This window comes from Mytilus trossulus, chromosome 6 (genome assembly GCF_036588685.1).
Source record: "Mytilus trossulus isolate FHL-02 chromosome 6, PNRI_Mtr1.1.1.hap1, whole genome shotgun sequence".
NCBI classification, from domain to species: domain Eukaryota; kingdom Metazoa; phylum Mollusca; class Bivalvia; order Mytilida; family Mytilidae; genus Mytilus; species Mytilus trossulus.
In genome coordinates this window covers 48854883-48876424 of record NC_086378.1, presented here as the reverse complement: position 1 = coordinate 48876424, position 21542 = coordinate 48854883, and the positions used below count along the sequence as shown (strand labels likewise).

The 21542-nt window shown below is 31.3% G+C and overlaps 1 protein-coding gene across 1 annotated transcript; it reads right to left on the bottom strand.

Moving 5' to 3' along the window:
• Positions 1-4599: 4599 nt before the first annotated feature.
• On the bottom strand, positions 4600-21346 carry LOC134721461 (palmitoyltransferase ZDHHC3-like). The gene is made up of 8 exons (XM_063584507.1): positions 21171-21346; positions 17288-17447; positions 16202-16311; positions 13726-13787; positions 12380-12467; positions 11744-11816; positions 9833-9941; positions 4600-8989 (listed from the first exon to the last, which is right to left on the bottom strand). The coding sequence occupies exons 1-8, from the start codon at positions 21287-21289 to the stop codon at positions 8913-8915; spliced, it is 798 nt and encodes a 265-aa protein (XP_063440577.1). The 5' UTR covers positions 21290-21346; the 3' UTR covers positions 4600-8912.
• Between the last annotated feature and the right edge of the window lie 196 nt (positions 21347-21542).

Below are 21542 nucleotides of genomic sequence, written 5' to 3'. Positions count from 1 at the left end.
AATGACAACGTCATCTATAACTGTTGTTGTGTTTCACTATTTATTTTTCAACAAAACGCTGCAAAAAAACTCCAGCATCTGATAAATTCGTTATACGGTTAACTACTGACCCCCTACGGAACCATAGAGGGTGAATTAAATTCATAGGGGACTCAGCCTCCGGCCTCACCCCCTATGGATTTTACTAACCCTCTATGGATCCCTACGGGGTCAGTAGCTAACCATATGACTTATAATAGGTAGATTCACTGAGCACTTTCTATTGACATATTTATGTACAAAAATTGGAACAAAAAACAAATATGTATATATAAACAAATGACAAACAATGAATTACAGGCTCCTGACTTAAGACATGCACATACATACAGAAAGTGGCAGGGTAAAACATGTTAGCGGGATTCCAATCCTCTCCCTAATATAGGACAGTGGTATAATAGTATGACATAAGAACAAGAATAATCATTGATATTATGTTGATAGTCTTAAGTATAAAGCTTTATTACAACTTTCACATAAACTTAACATCAACCAAGATAACTAAACAAATACCAATCAACCATGAAAATGAGGTCAAGGTCAAATGAACCATGCCACGCAGACATGTAAAGCTAACAGTGCTTCCACACAACAAATAAAGTTGACCTATCACTTATAGTTTAAGAAAAATAGACCAAAAAACAAAAACTTAACACTGAGCAATGAACCGTGAAAATGAGTTCAAGGTCAAATAAAATCTGTGCCACTGTCATATAGATCATAAAATATTTCCATACACCAAATATAGTTGACCTATGGCATATAGCATTAGATAAACAGACCAAAAGACAAAAACTTATAAACTATGACCACTGAACCATGAAAATGAGGTCAACATCAGATGACACCTGCCAGTTGGACATGTACACCTTACAGTCCTTCCACTAGCTCTATTGCTTATAGTATCTGAGATATGGACTTGACCACCAAAAGTTAACCTTGTTCACCGATCCATGAAATGAGGTTGAGGTCAAGTGAAAATTGTCTGACAATCATGAGGACCTTGCAAGGTACGCACATACCAAATATATAGTTATCCTATTACTTATAATAAGAGAGAATTCAACATTACAAAGAATCTGAACTTTTTTTTCAAGTGGTCACTGAACCATATAAATGAGGTCAAGGACATTGGACATGTGACTGACCGAAACTTTGTAACATGAGGCATCTATATACAAAGTTTGAAGCATCCAGGTCTTCCGCCTTCTAAAATATAAAGATTCTAATAAGTTAGCTAACGCCGCCGCCGGATCACTATCCCTATGTCGAGCTTTCTGCAACAAAAGTTGCCGGCTTGACAAAAATGCTAACTTGATCTGTAACTTGTAATGGTGTAAACTATAAACAAATTAAATATCAAGCATTATCGCTATTTTGTGCATTTTTCCTTTGATCTTTTTCATATCATGCTTCTCGCTTGAGATGGAAAAATTATTGCTAGAAACTAAGGAGGCCATGTGGCGTTGCTAACGAAATTGACATTGAAATTGACGACGTCGTCATAGGTAAAATAGCGATAAACAGATTATCATTGGTCATCTCAACTCGATTGCTATTCTCACTTTCGCTGTACCAGCTCAAGCGAGAAAATCAATCTCGTTGAGATAATCAAGGATAATCTATAAATATCTTCAAGCTTGACAAAAAAAATGTTGAAAAAGTGTTAAAAACTGATTATTTAAGTAAATTTTCTATGTCCAAGGACCATAACTACTATGGGATGCCTGATCGCATGAGAGTTTTTTTATTATAACAAAAATTATCCAACCATTACAGAATTCAAACTTGATCTTTAACTTGTCATGATAAAATTGTTTACCAATTTTTAAATCAATATCTTCAAACATAAAAAAAAGATGCTCCGCAGGGCGCAGCTTTATACCACTGCAGAGGTTGAACCCTGAACGGTTGGGGCAAGTATGGACACAGCATTCAAGCTGGATTCAGCTCTAAATTTGGATTGTGATTAAATAGTTGACACAGCATAGGTTTCTGACACAGAATGAATGTGGTCTAATGAACTTAAAAAAAAAATTTTGCCTTTGAGCAATTCACTATGCTGTTGAATATTAATCCTCTCAAAAAAATGTTTGAAGAAATTTTCTTTTTATTTATGAAATCTGATTTTTTTTTTTCACATCCCCCTTTCCCTTATTTCAAAACTGATCTCAATTCAAATTTCTAATGAAGTTTGCAACAATAACTACTCATTTAAATACATCATAAAATATTAAAATGTAAAAAAAAGTGCTTGTTATCACTGACAATGACTGAATGGTAAAGATTGTTTTAATCTATCAGTTTGTAGTAAAAGTGAATATACATTGTATATTGTATAAAACAATGATTTAAGTTGATTCAACTACTATTCTGGACAAAGAAAGATAACTTCAATTGAAATCCAATTGGAATTTCTTGCTATTGCACAATATTGTGCAATTAGATATTTCTTGCTATTGTGCAATACTGTGCAATTGAAAATATTTGCTATTGCACAATACTGTGCAATTGAAGATTTCTTGCTATTGCCCAATACTGTGCAATTGAAGATTTATTGCTATTGCTGAATTTATAACTGTGCAATTGAAAATTTCTTGCTATTGCACAATACTTAAAATAATAATTTTAGATCCTGATTTGGACCGACTTGAAAACTGGGCCCATAATCAAAAATCTAAGTACATGTTTAGATTCAGCATATCAAAGAGGCCCAAGAATTCAATTTTTGTTAAAACAAACTTAGTTTAATTTTTGGACCCTTTGGACTTTAATGTAAACCAATTTGAAAACAGGACCAAAAATTAAGAATCTATATACATAGTTAGATTCAGCATATCAAAGAACCCTAATTATTCATTTTTTGATGCAATCAAACAAAGTTTAATTTTGGACCCTTTATTCCTAAACTGTTGGGACCAAAACTCCCAAAATCAATACCAACCTTCCTTTTAAGGTCATAAACCTTATGTTTAAATTTCATAGATTTCAATTTATAAATACTGAAGTTATGGTGCGAAAACCAAGAAAAATGCTTATTTGGCCCCTAATTCCTAAACTGTTGGGACCTACACTCCCAAAATCAATACCAACCTTCCTTTTGTGGTTATAAACATTGTGTTTAAATTTCATTGATTTCTATTTACTTAAACTAAAGTTATTGTGCAAAAACCAAGAATAATGCTTATTTTGGCCTTTTTTTGGCCCCTAATTCCTAAACTGTTTGAACCAAAACTCCCAAAATCAATCCCAACCTTTCTTTTGTGGTCATAAACCTTGTGTCAACATTTCATAGATTTCTATTCACTTAAACTAAAGTTATAGTGCAAAAACCAAGAAAATGCTTATTTGGGCCCTTTTTGGCCCCTTTATCCTAAAATGTTGGGACCAAAACTCCCAAAATCAAACCCAACCTTCCTTTTGAGGTCATAAACCTTGTGTTAAAATTTCATAGATTTCTATTCACTTTTACTTAAGTTAGAGTGCGAAAACTAAAAGTATTCGGATGAAGACAACGACGCCAACAGGATAGCAATATACGACGAATTTTTTTTCAAATTTTGCGGTCGTATAAAAAAGAAGTGTGGAAAACTGATTATCTTTATAGTGAAATTATAGATCAAAGGACCATAACTCTGCACAAAATCATTAGACTGGAACATAATTTGAACTTGATCTGTAACTTGTCATGATAAACTGATTGCACCAAAAATCAAATCAATATCTTCAAGCATGAAGAAAAATGTGTAGAAAACCAATTTGCCAGACTGATGGCATCTTCGCTAGCCAAGGGTTACGATCCACTCCTGCTCTCTTCACCCTTGGCAGATTGAGATAACATTTCGGAGACACAAGGTAAGGATTTTTATTGGTTGCAGTCAAAACTCACTGCATCCAATCAAAATGCGCCTATAACATGATCATGTGTAAATGTAGAAAGTGTTTGTAAACAATTGCCACGTGTTTTTTGTGCAACAAGCCTTTACATCCTTAAACATACGACTATTGAAACTTGAATGTTTTTAATCAACAAATAGAAGTTCCTGTGTATGTTTCATGCACAAATGCATGAATGTTGACGTATGCTTCTATTTCCAACTTTACCAAGTGTGTAGAATCTAGACGCTACCGTGTTTTTACATCCAAATTGAAGAGTTCAAGTGCTACCATTGGTCAAGACTAATGTATTCAGAATTGTCATGATTTTTATCTTCCGATAGATGGCGCAACATTGTTATCACAAACGTTGGCTCAATCCACCAAGGGTGAAGAGAGCGGGAGTGGATCGTAATCCTTGGCTAGCGAAGATGGACTGATGGTTGGACAGACAGACAAATGAATTGCAAACCTAGTGTCCCCTTTGACTTTCTGAAGAATGGCTAAATTGCAAGATTTTTAATTATTGCCATTTAAGGAAAATCTACATACAGTTATATGTATCAGATTTCAGACTGTGGGTTTTTATAATTATTAGTGTAATTGTGGTTCGATCGTATTACCTGCATTACTAATAACCTTGCAATAACTTCTAGATTTACAGTACAAAAGAAACATTTCAAATGAAGCTAAAAAATTTATTAAACATATAAAATGAAAACATTTTCAAGATGATCATGAAACCAATAAAAATACTGATCATGTACAAAACAAATCAAACAAATAACTACACTATGTGTTTAATAACAATAAAATCTGAATTTCTAACAAGTATTTGAAGTTTTTTTTTCATAATTATCAAAATTTGTGGACTGAGAAAACCTTGCGTTTATATTGATTATCAAATATAAAAATTAGAAGATGTGATATTATTGCCAATGAGACAACACTTCGCAAGATACCAATTGTCACAGAAATGAACAAATCACCAAAGGGCCTTCATCAATAAGCAAAGCCCAAATTTTTGTTTTTGACAATTTCTCAATATGAGCCTAGATAGTAAATTCATTTGGCAATGGATAACGGTACTCAAATTTGTGGTTCATCCATTGTTTATATTTGAAAACTAAATGCTTTAGTTGATTAAATCTTCTGACCTATATATAAACCACAGTTCTGATGCAATACCATACATCATGTACAACTTTACAAAGTCAATGTACAAATTTAAATGTAGTACTTTGAATAGATTAATTAAGCTACAAACTAAAATTCTTTGCATTAGCATTAATTCTACTGTACTGAAGAAGCAAAATATAAAAATATTGATCACAAAAATTATTGTAAAAAATCATAGTGGAAAAATACTTTCACAATAAATACATAAGTCCATATATACACATTATTATTGGCACCAATTATTGCATTTACATAAAATATAAATTCTATTTTAAAACAATTTTACAAGGTGCACACGATGCTTATTTACAGATATTAGTATTGATAAATATTTTGAACCTATGTACATCTAGTTTCAATTATAATGGATTTCAAAATCAAACCATGTGTTTTCAACCTCTTATGAAATGTAAATTTTCCACCTATTAGTTATTCACAAAGTATTATGAAACTACAAACTGAATCCTCATAAATCAATGATACTTCCACTATTGTGCTATATAAAGTATAAAAACACAAAATAAGAAAATAAACCAATGATATATATAATTAAAAAAATCAATAGAATAAATAAAGTCATGAAAAATGATATAATTAAAACTATTCAATAGACTGAAAAAAAAAGCATTATGAAAATCCTTAAAAAATTGTTAAGGATTCTATTAAACAATGCTTCTCACTCACAATCGCTGATGTCAGTGAACAAGTGTAATATTGATAACAAAAATTAAGTCCATTTATCAGGGATACTTTTGTATACCGTAAAAAATACCCACAAAAGCTTTTTCCCATCAGATAATATTACTATTCCTTGAACTTTTAGAAGCTTATTTTCAAGTTTCAAAATATTCCATGGAAGTTGACAATGTCTAAATAGTTAATCATTGACTGTAAGCTTCTCTAACTGCTAAACAAACTTAATCCTTTAATTTGTAAAATGCAAAAAAAATGAAAAAAAAATATTCAAAACTTGGATAATTTTTTTTACTAAAGTTCCAAGACACTTAGCAGTTAAATATTGAAAAATGTCAAAACAAAATTCTAAATTTGTATTTTTACAAAAAAGCTTCTGTCATGTTTGTTCATTTTTTTAAATCCATGTGACACAGTAATTGATGTATGAAACACTTTAAGGTTGAACTGTCATGACTGTATCTTAACCCTTTCAACGCTATACACGGCATATGCCGTGATGATGTACGCCGTTCGCCACTGCTATTCGCGGCATATTCCGCGATGAAAAAGGATTTTTCATTAGGACTCTAAAACCATTCGGTTTTCATTCTGGTTCTCTCTAATTTTTCCTCGTTTGAATCTAGGATATGCAAGGTCTCATTTGCGCTTGAAATCCCGACAATTTTTATAGTAAAATCATGCAGTAGAAGGAAAATAGAAGGAAAATAAAAACAAATATTTTGACAAATGTAAATGGTGGAAATCGGAAACGAAGCTGTAAATATGGAAAAATTTTAGCATTTCCTTGGCGAAACTAACAACGAGGATTAGTTAAAAGGTTTCTTGTTATCTCAATGTATTTATTACATTAAATTCGTGTGGGATATATGATTTCATCTATCATTACGAGACGTAGAAAAAGGGGGGAAAACGTAAGTTGACTGAAATTTTTTAGGACGGAGCTATTTATTTGTGCCACGATTACATAAAACGTTATGTATGGTACAATACGCTACGGAATCGGACAACTGGTGTCTTCTTTACAACATGGCAGATAAAACAACAAAATAAATGAAGACTAAAAGTAGTTTTTATTCAAAATTCAACACAAGTGTAATAAATTACACCTTTTACCTGTTAATTACCTGAAAACGCAGGTAACCTGATAAAAATTTCAGAAAAATAATTGCCTAACATTACAGTTCATGCTCTCCTGAGCATTTTTCATGCAATAACTTTCTCTGTATCTCATATAATAAAAAAGATACAGCAGTCTGAAAAGGAAAATACTGTTCTAGTGAATGAACTAAAAAAAAAATGCAGCAGCAGCAGCCATTTTTCTATTTTTTTGTGTAGCGTTGAAAGGGTTAATGCTTACTGCTAATTTACAACAAACTCAAAATTACTCAAGATATAAAAATTCTTACCAAGAAAGAAGCACTTATATGCAAGTTATACACACATATTCAAACTCTCTTACAGGAAGAAATAACATGAGTTATAATTTTTAATATATTTTCCTCTTTAATCTAAGACTATAGAGAGCTAACCTCTTGTAATAAAAGTAGATTCTTACATTGATACCAGTGGATTATCGGATTTATCCAATCGAGATAGTTAAATTATCAATTTTAAAGTCCGAGCTGCCTCGGCGAGGACTTTAAAATTTATAATTTAACTATCAAGATTGGATAAATCCGATAATCCATGAGTAACAATGTAAGAATCTGTTTCTCTTATGATTAAAAAGACATTTTCCTTTTTTTGTTAACCGAAAATCCCCTTCGAGTGCCTTTCACATTGCACGAAGTTGTCAATTTCATTAACACCTGTTATCAAATTTTGATTCATCCAATTAGCTAAAAAGGTCATGACCCTTAAAATCATCCAATGATCTTTTGAGATCACCAGCAACCACACGTTGATTAAATTTTTTTATACAATGGGTTCAGAAAGGGATAAATCACCATAGAATTAGAGAAAAGTATTTACAGACTTACAACTTTGTTGCTGTTTTTATTACATTACATTTTTTTATGATTCAGTAGTTCTGAGGCTCTAATTTCACATAAGAAATCTTGTCACAAAAAAAGCTTAAGAAAAAAATGTTGTATTGAAATGTTAATTACAGATTTTTTTTCGTGAAATGAGTCCCTGAATATATAAACCAAAAAATCTATATAACATAAAATACCACAAGATCTAAATTAAAAACATGATTTAATACATATTGAGAAAATGCAAATTACAAACAAGAGGCTTAAGAGACAGGATAATTATGCATATTATCAAAAGACATATTTTTTTGTACTAATTGAAAATAATCACGGGTATGGGATTTTGCATACTAGACACTCAAAAGTAGGCCTAAATGAAAAGCAGATAAAAAAATAAATACCAATCATAAACATTTCTAATTAAGGAAAAAAAATTGTTCCACATTGTTACAATAAAAAAAATCTATTTGCAATGACTTTTACGTTGCAGAAAAGCCCATCTTCTTTTTAGCTGTTGAAATTAACTTCCAAATCTATCTACCAAAATTCAAATTTGATAAAAGAAAATAAAAGAAAATAATATATCTAGTTTAACAATAGCACACAACTGCTTAAAGAAAGAAGTAAAGAGATACCACTGAATATTCAACATATAGATTTAAATTACTAATGCACTTATGGAATGATTTTTATCTACAAATATCATGTCTATCATGTTCCCCAGATATCACAGACAATCATAACATTCGTAAAATACATACATACAATTCTCGTATAAGACCTGGATGCCCCTGTAACATTAATTTGAGTAGGGAACACTGAACCAGACAGATGTAAAAAGTCTACTGATATTTCTGTTAGTAGCTAACATTTCATCTTATTTTTCAAACCTCCATGGTAAATCTGTATATAATTTCTCAATTTGATAAAATATGCAGTATATGGTTTTAAGACTCCAAATAAAACTGAAGTCTGCGTCCTTCAGAGTAACTACCAGTAATGGCCATAGACTTAAAGAATCCATTTATTGACAACTCATGAGCCATGTTGAAGCTCTATCTTCTGTGGGCTTATATTGCAGGACATTGGAAATACAGTAGATGATTCAATTTGATCGATATGCTGTCTTTTATCAACTGATATGTTTTATACAATATACTGTTTTGATGGCCGTTCTTTTGATGCTTCAGTGAACAGCGGACATAACCAACCTAATGGATGACCTGCAAAGAAAAAAAGGCAATGAATATAAAAATAAGGAGAAGTGCTATGATTGCAAATAAAACAACTAATCACCAAAGTTCTAATGATTGGACGTATGCAAGTATAATCAACTATATTGCCTTCAACAATGAGAACACATACTTTATACATGGTATAGTTAAGCTATAAAATGTGATGTAGTAGTGACATACTCTATTTGTAAAAACAGAAAACAGAGAGTATAGTTTTCTGAAAGATCTAAAACGTACACAATTAAGCCTGTTACAACTCATCATTGCCAATCTGTTTTAAACCTTCTATTAAGTAGTATTGGAGAAAAGTGTGTTTTGTCATCTTGAATATATTATACTCCTATTCAGCAATTAGTAAAATATTTTTTCAGCTATACTACATGTAGGTACCCGGACAAGGTTAGCAATCTGAGACTTCAATGATCAAAGGGACATAACTCAAGAAAAAAATGCAATATGATGTTTCTGCTGTAAAGTTTAATATCAATTTTAAATTAAATGTGTTAAGTTAGACATTGAAATTTGTCCATTAATTTGGATAATAAAAAAAATTTTGTTATTCTTTATATACTTAATGCTGTTATTTAAGTTTGTATTATACAAATAAATTCAGAACAATGGAAACTTCTTTGTGTCCATTTTACACCCAAAAGGAATTAAAGCATTTTGATAAAAAGATTTTAAAATATTCTGGATCAGATTGACACTAAATGCTCAAAATTTCCTAGACAATGAGATTAGCTATAAGTGTGACGATCGGTTGTCAATTGTCAAGTGCCTTTCCCTCGGATCATTTGTGCTTGTAAGGAAAATCACATTTAACTCAATTACCTCTACCAAAGACCTCTTGAAGCAAAGAATACATTGACTTTTTCTCTCTTCTTATTCCTTCTTTTTTCACTTGTTCTACTTGAGTTTCATCTCCTAATATGGAAGATATCTGAAAAAATAATAAATAATGCCACAATGAATGCAAACCAAGAAAATCAAAATTTGACAATACAATATCAAAACTTATAACTCATCGATTTCAAACTGCCGACCAAAATTAAGTCTGAATTCTGTTCAGATGTATCAAAATAAAATGTAACAAAAGATTTGTTGGATGAAAAGATTTACAGACAAGGTGATTACAGTTTTTGATCAGTATAGCCCCATTCTTATAGTGGGGGGTACAATAAGCTTTATAAAATTCCTATAAAACATTACATCTGGAAATATTTTTCTTCAGATTGATTGATTGATAGATTATGGGTTGCTTAGATTTGAATCAGTCCAAAATAGTTTTTAGATTAAGATAACTTATGCAGTCTCAGAGAAAAATAACAAAAATTGTTTAAGGAGAATGCGGGTATAAGATTTTCAGAAAAAAATTAAACTTCTTTTTTCCATTACAAATTATATTAATTACCTTCAGTAGTTGTTAGTTTATCATATGGTACAAAAATTATTCCAAAAAATCAATTCGTTTTGACCCCAGGTCACTTTTAAAATGTCGATATCATTGAAAAAGCTCTATAAAATTATTTCCCTTTGGTTCAAAAATGCCATTTTTGGCATTAAAATTGAAATATCTTTTTTAACTCATCGGTGACCTATATTTTTAATTGTTGTTTTCGAAAAAGCTGTACATAAACTAAATAATTGTAAAATTTAAGCAATTTCTGTAATTTAGTTCTTTTTAATTTCGATATTACCGCTATTTCTCCTATTAGTTCAACAGAAAAAAAGGACATTAACAAAAATGTATGCTTCTTTCGACGGCATATTGTGAGCGTAAATGAACGGTGATCCAATTTTTTTATTCCATTTTTCTATTAAGGATAAGATAAAGTTCATTTATAGAAAAATATAGAGAAATCTTATATTAAATGTAAAATTTCATTTAGACCTGCGAGCCCCCTTAAGTGCCGATCTTAAAATTATTGAAAGTGATAAAACTAGTTTTTATTGTGCAAGTTATAATGCATAAGAAAAAGTTTTTTTGGAATAATCTATAGTTTCTTTATTTTTTTGTGGAATACCAATTTTCATGGATTTGATAAGTATACCTGAACCACGAAAAGTTCAAGGAAGTACAAAGGACTAGGTCTGGTAAGGACAGATTTGGGCCTCAAATATCATGTTCATCTGAGGAAGGATTTTGACCACTTTTTGACCACTTAAGTTTCTATTTCATTTGAATCAATTAGATTATGTGAAAGATTTTTCGCTGAAAAAATCTACTAAATATGCAGAAGAATGTCACTTTTCAGATGTTTTTTGTCCAAAATGAAAGTGGCTGCATCCGTGTTAATCCTCAACCTTTAAATATGTTACGTATTATCATCAAATACAACTTACATTGCAATATAAACGATGAATACGAATGCGGCCACTTGCGTTTTACACGAAAACCGTCTAAAATTGAACTAAAATGCTGGAATTGTGAAGATTTCAGTAATTTAGCATGACTTAATGGTGCTATTTCCCGATATATGTGCAGTGTATTGTCAAAAACGGCCCACATTTATGTAGCAGAAACATTCTACTATCTAATAAATGACTAAAAGTTAACATTTTGACAATTTTGTAAAACTGCTATATTTTGGTGACCTACTCCTTTTCTATAGGTCTATATGCAGACCTTGATTACCGGTATACCATAAAAATCAATATCCATGATACTACAGTTTTTCTAAATCCACAAAAATTGGTACCCACAAAAATAATAAATCAACAGTTTTATGGATACAGTCATACCTGATCACAACCAATAGCTATAACAAACATTCCAAATAAAACACACTCCACTATCAGGATCACAGAATGTATGCTGAAGAAAATAAAACATGTCTTAATAATATACTCTACAAAATAAAACACACTCCACTATCAGGATCACAGAATGTATGCTGAGGAAAATAAGACATGTCTCAATTATATACTCTACAAAATAAAACACACTCCACTATCAGGATCACAGAATGTATGCTGAAGAAAATAAAACATGTCTCAATTATATATTCTACAAAATAAAACACACTCCACTATCAGGATCACAGAATGTATGCTGAAGAAAATAAAACATGTCTCAATTATATACTCTACAAAATAAAACACACTCCACTATCAGGATCACAGAATGTATGCTGAAGAAAATGTAATGTAAACATGGTTAATGAAACAGCATTAGTTTAATTAAAATTGCATATTTTGAGCACATGTGTTTATAATTATGTTCTTTCATCAAATATATCCTCTCATATTCAATTATGTTATAATACTACGGTAGATGAATTTTTGTGTTTTTTCCTTATGTTTACAAGTTTTAAATAAAAAAAGTTTAAAGATGCATATAGATATAATTTTACTCAAAAGTTTATCCAATTTACTTACAGTTTTGTGTGCTTATATGTGCTGGTAACATTGGGATCCATTACCCAGGATGTGATCACCATTGTAGTTGCATAGCAACTAGCCATACCTACAAATAAAGAGGTTAAGTTGATGTTTTCTATGTCATGAAAATCAAACTTTTTCTGTTATAATAGTTGTTTTAGATACATGTATCTAATTTAGATAGATGGATATAAAATGGTAATCCTTCCAGCTTGTAATGATTAAATCAGCAATAAACTTTATAGACAGATATGCACACATATAGTTCTAACTCATGTTCATAGAGAGTATAAGATTTTCCCTTGCTACATGTTTGCATAAAAAAGTTAACATCTTATGCACTGTTTAGTTCACAAATGTTGGTTTATATGAACATATGTAGATTTCTTTTCGAAAATGAAAATTTAAAACAATTTATTTATGTGAAGATTTCTCAATATTATCTCAGTCTCTAAAATATTTGTTATTGTGAATATTTTTTTAATTTGCAGGATTTGTGTAATGATTCAATCACTTTTTTGTGCTGCAATAACTAACACATTTGATAATTCCTGTGGATCCATATTTTTCAATTCACAATTTGGCAATTCTAAGTAAGTGTCGGATCCAGGGGGGAGGGGTTGTTTTGGGGGTTGGAACCCGTCCTTTTTTTGGACGATCAATGCATTTGAATGGAGGCATATGGTTGGAAACCCCCCTTTACTCTGGGTTTGGAACCCCCTTTTTAAAATGGCTGGATCCACCCCTGTATATTTTCACTAATTTGACAAATTCTTGAAGATATACATGTAGAGTCTTTAAAGATAATGTATATTTTTAAACATTGATTCCTTATTATGACCAACAAGCTTACAGCTAAATAAACTTTAACTGATTGAATACTGTTGTCAGATAGAAAATGCCTTGTGTTTAATGTGTTAGGTTGTGCCAATTATGCAATCATCTAACACAAATACTGTGGATTCATCATTATTCCAGAGATACCAATTTTTACGAACATGATGAATTTAAACATTCAAAGTATACATTGTATTATATATCATAAAGCCTGTAACTATGCAAACTTTGGCAAAATAATGAATTGCGAAATCAAATATCCACGAAAATACAAATTTACCTCAACCCATGAAAAAACTGAACTATAACACAATTTTATTTAGGGGCCAGCTGAGGACCAACTCCAGGTGCAGGATTTTCTCGCTGCATTGAAGACCCATTGGTGGCCTTTAGCTTGGTGGGGTTGTTGTCTCTTGGACATTTTCCCCATTTCCATTCTCAATTTTATGAATTCACACTGCATGATAATGAAAATAATTTTAATATACAATAACTTTTAAACTTACCAACATAAAACAAAAACTGTATAAAATATTTTTGATTCAACTCTCCAACACAGTTATTTATCCTGAAAAAGTAAAATAAAATGAAAATACCATATGCTGCCAAAAGTAAGTTCTGTATATATATAATAATACATGATAATACATAATATATATCAGGAATCAAAATACACAGATACACCATGTAAGTATATTTGAGATTTTTTTTTTACATACATGACATATATACTGAAAATTCTTAGTACATCAAAAGTCACTTTAAATTGTTGCTGTTTCTAAGCTAAACATGCAGTATATATTTAGAAATAAGAGCAATGACTGGTTGAATCAGAGTAATTAGTGGTGGCCTTTTGCTGTCATCTGCTATTTGGTTGGCCTTTAGTTGTTGTCTCTTTCACATATCCTACATAATTACCAATCTCAATTTTAATGTGAAATATCATGTAAAAAATCTGACCCAGCTTGTCTTACAGTATATTACAAACAGGGTTGACATTAATCATGTTAACTTTCACAAACTAAACTCTCAAGGGGATAACTATTATAAAAAACTATGTGGAGACCTGGCAGTAGAGAAAGCTCATTTATGCTTTTGTAAATTCATACTTGGAGTAAGTAAAAAAGCAACAAATATTGCAGTTATGGGTGAACTGGGCAGATATCCTCTATTTTTGGAGGTTTTGTTAAATACGTTTAAATATAATATACGTTTAAAAAAATCTGATGACTTATTATTAAAAGAGGCTTTCAACCTTTCAAAATCTCTACATGATGAGCAGAAAAAGAGCTGGTATACCAGTATTCAAACTTTATTTAAATACTTTAGCATCAATGAAAATTATGCACTGAATTTAAAGACGAAGTTAAAAAGTAATTTATGCAAAAAGATGCAATCAAAATATGATTTAATATGGCAAACTGAGCTTAATAATGATTTCATAGGCAATAAACTATATGGTAACAAGCTCAGAACTTATAGACTTTTTAAAAGCAGATTTTGCTTAGAAAATTACCTTTTGCAGGAAAATTTTAGATATAGTCATTATTTAACAAAATTCTGTATCAGTGCTCACGATTTAGAAATTGAGAGGGAAGGTACAAAAATCTGACAGTGTCAGAACGTATCTGTAAATTGTGTGGTACTGAGGTTGAGGATGAAATTCATTTTCTTCTTCAGTGCCAAAAACTTTCAAATATTTGTTTCAACTTTTTAAATGAAATAAAACAACGGTTTAAAAATTTTAGTGGTTTAGATATTAAATCACAATTTATTTGGCTAATGTCCTCTGAAGATACTTTCATACTCCAGAAACTCAGAGAATTATTGGAAAATTTATCCTCATATAGGAAAGTTTCCTTAAATAATATATAGATATAGAAACACCCAGTGACCCCCCCCCCCCCCTAATATTATTAAACACTGTGCTTGTTGTATTCTTGTACTTGTCTTAATATATTTTTTTTTATTATTTTTTTTTTATAACATTGTGTCTTAATCATATTGAATCACTTTTAATCATTTGTATGTAATTAATGTTGATTGTTCTGCTCCTTGTGGGTGCTTTGATTTGCAATAAAATATATAAAATATATTTGAATTTGTTAACATTACATAATATTCTTGTCCTTATATGAATGTAATTATTGTCAATGGATGTTCAAACCCAATTTATCATGATGTCTTGTGTATATTTTGCTTTGATTGGCCTTTCATACATATTCAATGACATTTAATGACATTAAAAAAAAACAGTTAGGTAGAGTAAGATCTTTCAGAAATTTGACTGACACACTGTGATCTGTTTCATCTGGAAAAATATTATTATTGGCATTGATTAATAATTCTTATTTAAAAGTTCACATATAAGACATATATAATATAAATGAAATATACAACTCATCTAACTATCAACCAAACAATGTTAGATCTGTAAACTTGCTTTCGCAATTTTTTTGTTTATCCCACGCCGGGATTCGAACCCATACTACTGAGATAATGTGACACCAAATCACCTGCACGGTAGGCATCCCCCTAGATCACAAGACAACATGGGTTTCATATGAATGAAATAAATATATATAACTAAGAATAGTAAATAAAAACAATGTTGTTCATTGTTGTTTGTCACTGTTTGCATGTCTAGTCTTTTAAAGGAGTAGCTAGAGTCTTAGTGGTGCATTCAGTCATGTTTGTTGTACTGTTCAATACATGTGGCGCTTTCTATTGTCCCTTTTTATGTTTTACAAAAAAAAAACTTTTTTTTTTTATTTCTATTAGTTAAGAAATAATCCCAGCTATTGCCAGCCTCATTTTTATTGAGCTGTTTGGACCAACTTCTTACCATGTGCAATGATTGTCCCTTTTTATGTTTTACAAAAAAACACATTTTTTTTGGTATTTCTATTAGAAATAAGAAAAAATCCCAGCTACTGCCAAACTCATTTTTATTGAGCTGTTTGGACTTTACCAACTTCTTACCATGGACAATGATGGTCCATTTTCCTGATACATCTTCTACATATCCTACAATGATGGGCTCTAGGTGGTCTGTAGGTCTCACATTTATTACATACACTCCAGCCATCCTTCTGTAAAATAGTTTAAATAAATTTAAATCACATTATAAAATGTTTATATGGCTAACTCAACTATTTAATTTTCACTTAAGAATCAAAGGATATATTTCAGTTCACCATTGTTCAAAACATGTATCATATTTCATATGAGTTAATGAGAGTTTGATCTAATTAAGATTTAACAACTACTGTGATCATAGCAATAGCACTGATGGCATTACAGGTAGGGTCCGAATTTTATACATATTTCTATGAATGAGAAAGTAATAATTATTCCTTGATGTGTTCTCATTGTAGTAGAACAACAGTTATTTAAACTTATTTTCTAATTTCCTGATAAAGTGAAATATATGTTACAATATACATGATATATATATATATATACAACTCGTCTAAACATCAACCCAACAATGTTAGGTCTGTAAATTTGCTTTCGCAAATTTTTGGTTCTTCCCTCGCCGGGATTCAAACCCATGCTACTGTGATATCGTGACACCAAATCGCCTGTATATACATACATGTATATGAAAAGTAGCAACAATATTGATGTAACAGACAAATAATGGATATCCCTGCAAAATTTTATCCCATGTGTGATAAATCAATGCAATAAAAAAATTAAAATAACCAGCAAAAATATTTTTCACAGTTCACATTGATATTCAATGTAGTTACTGTCATGACTGTAGATTCATTATTTTTTGTTAATCTATACCAATTTTTGTGGATTTTGTGGGTATAGACTAACCATAAAATTAAATCTTCAATGAATCACAAATTTTCTAAAGGCTTGCATAAAGATTTCAGCAAAACCATGAAATTAAATGTCCATGGACATGCAAGCTTTCCTTCATCCATGAAAAAAGGTGCCCACGAAAATAAATGAGTTCACAGTAATTAAATTAAATATATACGACACCATGTAATTGGCACAATCAAAACCAGTATAAATATAACTACATCTAACTTTACCATTGATTTAACTTACTGTGTTAGGTATTGTTCTTCCAGCATGAAGATCTGAGAAGTCCAGTCCATTTTTTGGCAATGGAACTATCCCTGGGTCAGACAGCACTGCCCTCATGTGTGACACTGTCATTAGAAATACAATCAGATTGAAGAGGATCACACAAAAGGTTCCCCATAATCTGAAATACAGATAAACAAAAATAAATGCTGTCATGCAGTTTAATTACATGAACACTTCTGGGGGTTTCTTATTACATTGTATTAAGTGTCTTTCTACTTTTTTTTCTGACTGAGTAGAGTGGTTAAAAAGTAAACTAATACTGCATTCACATGTTCATGTCTAGTCCGAGATTACGCTGACGCCCCATAGGCCCAACTTGTCTGGCAAAACACCCCTTAGACGTCAGAGTAAACAATGGTAATCTAGGACTAGTCCATGTCCAAAGTAAATTTCAGTTCATGATCAGTGCCTTTCCTGTACTTATTTTTTTGTGATTTTCAGAACCTTTCAGTTGTTCTCCATAGATCAACATACATGTATGGGAGATTATTATACATGTTTTATAACATTGTATAATGTGATATAAAACAAAAGGCTCCTAAAAGCCTAAATTTTTAAGGCCACCTGTCAAAAAATAAAGATCATTGGGATCAATACACCTTTAACATGTTTAAAAACAGTAAAAATTCTTAATTTAAGCTTAGGGCAATAACATTCATTAGGATTCAATTTCATCCTATTCTGCTTCTGCTAGATATTAATGGTCCAATCAACAAACTGATTATACTGCCATGGTTTGGTGCATACCTGCCAACTGTCAGTGTCACTATTTACGAGGGTTTTCCCCCATGGAGGCTCCCAAATGGAACTTTTGATTGAGCAATTTTGTCACAATTTTAAACAAAATGATAAATTTTGCAATGGCTAGCTATAGAGGTTTGTAAAAGTATGGAGAAGCCAAAAAACAACATTAGAATATATTTGAAGGCCCCCTTGAAGGTTTTGTAAGACTATAAGAGCCATCTTGCACATACAGACCCCCATGAGCATTTTGAAAAGTTGGCAAGTATGTTGGTGTGCATATTGGACCACCCCTTCCTGTGGTTTTGGTCATGAGGTCATTTTTCATGTTTGTGTAAGTCTTGTATTAGCTTAAAATTCGCCAAATATAGTCATGATAGTTGATACTTAAAACATTTTAGTTGATCTATTGCATTTGTTCATCACGTTCATACAAATGTTATACATTGTTAAAGTATCAAAGAAAATTACTTGTTACATGTAAAATGTATAACCATGATAACCATCGATATCATGACCATGCAGCAAAACTAAACATCAGGCCCCAAAAAAATATATACATATATGTCTGTTTAAGGTTACATCATCATAATAAATATGGTAGGTAGGTCAGTATTTCCATTTTATTTTTTGCGCCATGATTTTGAGTTGTACGGTCTGTTTTGCCGTGCTCCAAGTTGTCCATGGGCTGAGTTTACACACATATTTTTATTGGTTATTGGTGGGAAGAAAATGGCAGCAAAGATTTTACTTCAATATTTGAGTTGCAAGTTTCCTTAAAACAGCTGTCATCATGGTCATATTCACAATTGTGAACATTGAAATGTTTAAGTGTTACATATTTTCGTTCATTTTTGTACATAAATAAGGCCGTTAATTTTCTCGTTTGAATTGTTTTTTCATCATGTTCATTGTCTTATCTGGGCCTGGTATATCAGACTATGCGGTATGGGCTTTGCTCATTGTTGAAGGCCGTACAGTGACCTATAGTTGATAATGTTTGTGTCATTTTGGTCTTTTGTTGATAGTTGCCTAATTGGCAATCATACCACATCTTCTTTTTTATATTGGGATGTATCAGGCAATTGATTAAATCTATTGGTAACCCTTACCTGCTTACATCCTTACTTTGCTTTTGACACAAGTTCTATTAATTTTTCAATTTACAACAAAAATAAAATGGCTGAGGGTCCGCACTCAAATAAGGGTCAGTCGGGTAACTGTAAACAGACACATAATTTTGTTTGGACTCATGAGCATCATAATGATTAGTCTGAGATTACTCTGATGTCCAAAGGCTGTTTTGCCGTCTGAAAAGCTGGGGCCGTGGGACATCAGAGCGCGTCCCATATAAAAAAAGTTGATATTTGCCCACCCAAAATAGATGCACTGCTTTGTCTCTTCTGGTGCCATCTGACGGCCTTGGAATTATTTAAATCGGGCATCAATCTGTTCATTTTTCATTAATCTTTTCATTTTTGTAAGTTTCACCTACATTTGTACCTGCCAACCTTTATTTTTCCATATATTAACAGTTTTCGCAGAGACCCATTGAATTCTGCATTTTGACTTTCACTTTCAAATGGACGTCAAGCTTTGTGGCCTCGAGACTCAAATATGCAAATATTTATATTTTTTCATCTCCTTTGTACAGTCAGAGATATAACTCTATATATAGGGTTATTACAGAAAATAACTTACGTGTGTTATTACAGACACTTTTCTTTAAATTTTCTAAATCTGTAATAACATATGTTTGTTATTTGTAAAATTATTTAATCTATAGTGGACTCTATGGAACTCTTGAGACTTTGCGCAGAAACAAAATGCATAGCCTTGATAATTAATATTTAAATTGAATTAATACATTTTTGATTAACCATGGTTAATCAATGAGACAAGGCTATTAAGGAATTAACTTAGCTGTGATAACAAGGCTTAGTTATTAAAGGAATGTAACTTATTATATAAGACACTTGGGAATTACTGAGAAACTTGCGCAGAACCTCATTACATGCTTTGGTCATTATTTCTTACAATAAATTTAAATACATTGTAATTAAGCATGATTTATGTCTGAGCAAATGCTTTGAAGTGATATCGAGAAGCCGTGATAACACCCTTTAGTTATTACAGGCATATTTTTTCTGTAATAACATATAGGCGTACTATTCAAAATTGGAATACTATGAACTGTTATATCTTTCAATAGTTAAGTACATGAAGTATACTTAAAGACAATAGTAATATCAATAGAACTTGTATACATTTTAACTAAACTAATGATGTATATTGTCCCTTTGAAACATGTAACATACATATCTTATCACAGTTCTTTGATTTTTTAGTCCACAATAACAAATGTATGTTATTTTCTGTAATAACCCTATAGAGTTATGTCCCTGACTGCTGTCATGGTTGTAGGAGATCGATGTTTAACATTTAGTAGCCAACCACGATTTATCACCTCCTTTACAGGAGATAGGTATTAAGCATTTAGTTCCGACCACCAGAACAATCGGAAGCTCTCGGACATTTAGATAACTTGCATCGTAAATGCACAAAGTGTTACATTATGGTTATTTGCATAAATCATCACTGTTTTCCCGTGGTCACATGATAATCTTTGAAAATAAAAGGCAAAATGCAGAAATCGATGAGTCTCTGTGAAAACTGTTAAAATATGGAAAAATAAAGGTTGGCAGGTAGATGAAACTTACATAAATATAAAGATAAATGAAAAATGAAAAGATAGATGCCCGATTTATATAATTCCAAGGCCTTCAGTCATTGTCAGTCGGCACCAGAAGCGATGAAGCAGCGCATCTATTTTGGGTCGGCAAATATTATATTGGATGCGCTCTGACGTCCCACGGCCACAGCTTGTCTGGCAAAACAGATGTTGGACCTCAGAGTAATCTCGGACTACATAATGATTACCCTGAATTTACATGCAAACATTATATTAACAAATTAACAATGAGTGACGAATTAACCAGGTGCAGTTATGATTAGGTACAAACTTGACTAAACTTGGTGACGAAGTGACTGTAAATTGTGCTAATTTTCATAGAAACCGGCTAATATTTTGGCAACTTACGTGTTTGACATCGCAGGAATAACAAGATGCCATATTACGACGTAATCTGCATAAAATACTGCTGAGTATGTTATTATAATGCAGATTATACCACAAGGATCAGATCTGAAAACAGCCATAGCCAGATATCTTCATATTATGGCCTCAAATCGACATTTTCAATGTTTCGAAATGGGAAAATTAGCAACCGGAAAAGAAATGCAGAAGGGAGGTAATTTATGTTTGGATATGGAAATGTACTTGTCAGAAAGAAAAAATAATGTACCGCAACGGTCTTAAATCTTTAATTTATAGTTGTTGATCATTTAGTCTTTTTATCAAATTATGTTAAGTCCAACTGAATACTTATATATAATACTTGATTTCCGTTTG